Source organism: Microtus ochrogaster, unplaced genomic scaffold (assembly GCF_000317375.1).
Source record: "Microtus ochrogaster isolate Prairie Vole_2 unplaced genomic scaffold, MicOch1.0 UNK62, whole genome shotgun sequence".
In the NCBI taxonomy this organism is placed as follows: Eukaryota; Metazoa; Chordata; class Mammalia; order Rodentia; family Cricetidae; genus Microtus; species Microtus ochrogaster.
In genome coordinates, this window is record NW_004949160.1 from 1,491,034 (window position 1) to 1,495,601 (window position 4,568).

Here is a 4,568-nt window from a genome sequence, read left to right on the forward strand (position 1 = left end):
GAAAGGAAAGGAAAGGAAAGGAAAGGAAAGGAAAGGAAAGGAAAGGAAAGGAAAGGAAAGGAAAGGAAAGGAAAGGAAAGGAAAGGAAAGGGAACGTGTCATACAGCATGGCCCCTACTCTTTCAATCAGAACTAATCAGAACCCCAGGAGGACAGAGGAGCAAAAGTCCAGCAGCATCTCCTTACTTTGAGTTTCTGGGCTTCCCCTCGTACTTTCAGGAGTTCAGTAATAGAGTCCACAAAGCCCTGGTAATGAAAGTTGCACATTTTCTCAATTTCTCGGTCATGATTGCGGATGCGAGTTTCTAGCTTCTCCATGAATCGTCCATGTTCCTCACCATCATAAACAGACCTTTAAAGAGAAAATGACATGAGGATTACAGCACTTCAGAGAAGAGAATTACAAACCCAGAAGAAACTTCTACAGAAACTAGATAACCAGGATACATAAATTAACAACTGCATCCATTTGTCCTCATGGTAAATGAGTCTTTGTTTTGTTTTGAGAAAATAAAAAATAAATAACTAAATAAAAATTCACCTAAAAACATTTGACATACACCATAGGACGGTCATAACCAAGTAAAAGACTTCAATTACAGCTCCTGTCCCTTTCTCCATTTAGCTCATTTAGAAAAACTCAATCTCAGTAAATTTAACTATCCATTTACCCCATGATCCACCCAAGAAGCTGAAGATTACTGAAAAATCACACAGGCTGGCTACATTCAGTATAACTACATAGCTACAATCTAAGAGTCATTCAACACCACTACAAAAACCTTGGAATATCCCTTGTCCAAAATCCTTGAAAACAGAAATGTTTCTGATTGGAGGGATTAGGGAAATATTTGTATGAGTTATATAGCATATAAAACTCAAATATGAACAATGCTTATATTTTCATATACAATTTACAGCCTGAAGATATAAACCTATGAAATGTCTTAGTGAATTAGTGTTTTAACTATAACAGGCCACACACAAGGCTAACCTGGCATTTTCAACTAGTGACAGCTGTGATATATTTCTTATGAGCATTTCATACTTGAGATTTGTTTGTTTTGGTTTTGTTTTGTTTTTCGAGACAGGGTTTCTCTGTAGTTTTGAAGCGTGTCCTGGAACTAGCTCTTGTAGCCCTGCTGGCCTCAAACTCACAGAGATCCGCCTGCCTCTGCCTCCCGAGTGCTGGAATTAAAGGCGTGCGCCACCACCACCAGGCTTCAAACTTGAGATTTATAAATTAGGAATGATAAACCCAAGTAATGATTAACACCTCAAAAAGCATCACTTTGTAGTCTTCAAAATCTCAGTGTAGGACTCTCACTTCCTCCTGCCTCAATGTTCACTCCTCCCACTCAGCTACTGCTCTAACTATACACTTCTCAAAAAGGAAGGAGGGGCATACCCTAACCATTTCCTAGTCCCTTATGAAAATCAGCCAATCTGCTTACATCTGTACTTCCTCTTCTAGCAGCTAACTTTGCTAGTTCTAGGCCAGCCTGGATCTACAGAGTGAGTTCTAGGACCTGTCTAGAAACCCTGTCTTGAAAAAAACAAACTTCTTCTGTTCTACATCATATATTTTCCACTCTCCACTAGATTATTCTCATGTCTGTCTAAAGGTCACTGAAAAGCTTGCCTGAACTACACATCTCCTCCCAGTTACCATCCAGTTATCCTAATGAAACACCTTTCCCCTTCTGCACCTCGCACTTGATCAAGTATTCCTTTACTCCTTTAATAGCAGCATCTGCTGAGGCTTGGCACTCACTCCTTCACTATGCACTCTCTTCTGGAGATGTAAGCAGTAACCACACTGGCGTGGATTTACCTTTTCACTAGCACACCTGCTCAATCTCCCTTCTAGAGCCTCCTTCTCTATCATACTTCTCTATGCTCTCTCACCAAACAATCTATGGCTCAGAAATACCACTCATATAGAACTGACTTCCTAATCTATAACCTACAAACCAAAGCACTACCCTGAGTTTTACTACAAACCAAAGTACTACTAAACTCAATTTTCCTTACTACTCCACTACTCTAATTGGATTGTTAAAAGCCATCCAAATGTAGTGAAGACAAAAGAATATTTATCAACCCATCTCCATTCCCAAACCGATTCCCTCCAACAACACCCCCAACACACACACACACACACACACACACACACACACACCACTACAATTAATGACACTTATTCAGTTACATAAGCCAAGTATCTACAATCATTTCTCATCTGGCTGTCCAACCTCTCCCCATCAAACTTACTAAATCATGACAACCCAACCTACAAAAGATGTTTTAGAATTGAACACATCCAGCATTTCTATTTAAATCCTTGTCCAATGTATGATTTAGCCACACCAGAGTAATTCAACAAACTCCAAAATCTCATCACGCATTCCCCACCCCCATCCACACCAAGCACTTACTCCGCAGAGCAGTTTAAAAAATCTCTTTAAACCAGGTGGTGGCGGCACACACCTTTAATCCCAGGCAGAGGCAGGTGGATCTCTGTGAGTTCAAGGCCAGGCTGGTCTACAAGAGTTAGTTCCAGGACAGGCTCCAAAGTTACAGAGAGACCCTGTCTTGAAAAACAAAAACAAACAACAACAAAAAAAAAAAACTCTTTAAAGCAGTACCCCAGACATTACACCATTATTCCAGCTTAAGTTTCTCCAAAGGTTTCCATATTAGTCAAGGTTCTCTAGAGGAAAAGAATTTATAGAATGAAGAGAGAGGAAAAATAAATATATATGGAATTTATTATATTATACATATTATAATTATAGTATATTATATATGGAATTTATTATAATGGCTTACAGGCTGTGGTCCAGCTAATCCAATATTTTGGCTGCCTATGAATGGAAGGTCCAAGACTGGATGTTTTGTAAGGTCTTCAAGATATGACTTTAATGCCAGTAAAGAAATGGGCTTACAGTGAGAGCAAGAGCAAACAGGAAGAGGGAGCTTGCTTCCTTCTTCCATGTCATTTATATGGGCTGCCAACAGAACTGTGGCAGATTTAAGGCCCAGATTAAAGGTGTATCATCCCAGCTCAAAGATCTGTATTAGAAGTGGGTCTTCCCACTTCAAATGATTTAATTAAGAAAAATTTCCTCAACAGGTATGGTAGCATGCACTGTTAATGCCAGCACTCAGGGAGGCAGAGGCAGACAAATCTGTGTGAATTCAAGGTTGGCCTGGTCTACAGAGTAAGTTCAAAGACAGCCAAGGCTAAACAGTGGAAACCCTGTCAAAAAAAAAAAACTGAAAGGGAGGGAGGGAGGGAGGGAGGGAGGGAGGGAGGGGGAGAAAAATATCCCTCACAGGTGTGCCCAGCCATTTGAGTTATAGTATAGCCATCACAGCTTCCTTTTACAAAGAAAAGAAAGTCTGAATCCTTATCATGGGTATGACCCCACATAAGCCATATTTTCCCTCCAGTCCCCATTCTTGACCTACCTCTCCACTGTCTATGCTACAGTTACAATGAGTTTTTAAAGGTTGATTTTATTTTATGTGTATGAGTACTTTGCCTGAGTGTGTGTGTGTGTGTGTGTGTGTGTGTGTGTGTGTGTACACCTTTGCATACCTGTGAATAGTTGTGAATCACCACATGAGTTCAGGGAACCAAACCAAGGTAGTCTGCAAGAACACTAAGTGCTCTTAACTGCTGTGCCATCCGTCCAGCCCTCCGGCAATGACTTTATTTTTTAATTGATTTTTATTGAGCTCTACATTTTTCTCTGCTCCCCTCCCTGCCTCTCCCCTCCCTCCTTCAACCCTCCCCAAGGTCCCCATGCTCTCAATTTACTCAGGAGATCTTGTCATTTTCTACTTTCTACTCCCCATGTAGATTAGATCTATGTAAGTTTTTCTTAGTGTCCTCATTGTTGCCTAAATTCTCTGGGATTGTGGTTTGTAGGCTGGCTTTCTTTGCTTTATGTTTAAAAACCACCTATGAGTGAGTTCATGTGATAATTGTCTTTCTGGGTCTTGGTTACCTCACTCAAAATAATGTTTTCTAGCTCCATCCATTTTCCTGCAAAATTCAAGATGTCGTTATTTTTTTCTGCTGTGTAGTACTCCATCTACCACTGATTTTCAGTAAGTTTCTAGCTTATTTTTCCCTTTCAAAGAAAGGGAAGGAATCTTCTAAGTAAAGAATTCATATTCCTTGTTATGTGGAAAACTGGAATGTGGGTTATGGGGTCGATGAAGAATCCTCAAACTTAAAGACATAGGCTGGTATTAGTCTTTTTTTTTTAATTTTTGGTTTCAATTTGAGTATATTCTGTCTCAGTAATAACTTCTACGGTAGATTATACCAGGAAGCATTTTCATTCATTCTATCCAAAGATAAATGAAAAACTTGAGTGGGGAAAAATCCCAACGTTCAGAAATTCAGGACCAGGTACAGTAATAGTTGAACACAATTTTAGCAATTGGAAAGTGGAGGCAGGAGGACAACAAACCCAAGGCAAGCCAAACTAAATAGTGTGAGGTCACCCTAAACTATGTAAGGCAGAAGAAGAAGAAGAAGAAGAAGAAGAGGA

General features: G+C 39.8%; 1 protein-coding gene across 1 annotated transcript in view; it reads right to left on the reverse strand.

Moving 5' to 3' along the window:
* Exoc6b (exocyst complex component 6B) overlaps positions 1-4,568 on the reverse strand; it is a 500,761-nt gene that overhangs the window by 443,802 nt on the left and 52,391 nt on the right. The window contains exon 2 of the mRNA XM_005369834.2: positions 187-352. Coding sequence (XP_005369891.1) covers positions 187-352 — 166 coding nt within the window. The remainder of the gene's footprint in view (positions 1-186; positions 353-4,568) is intronic.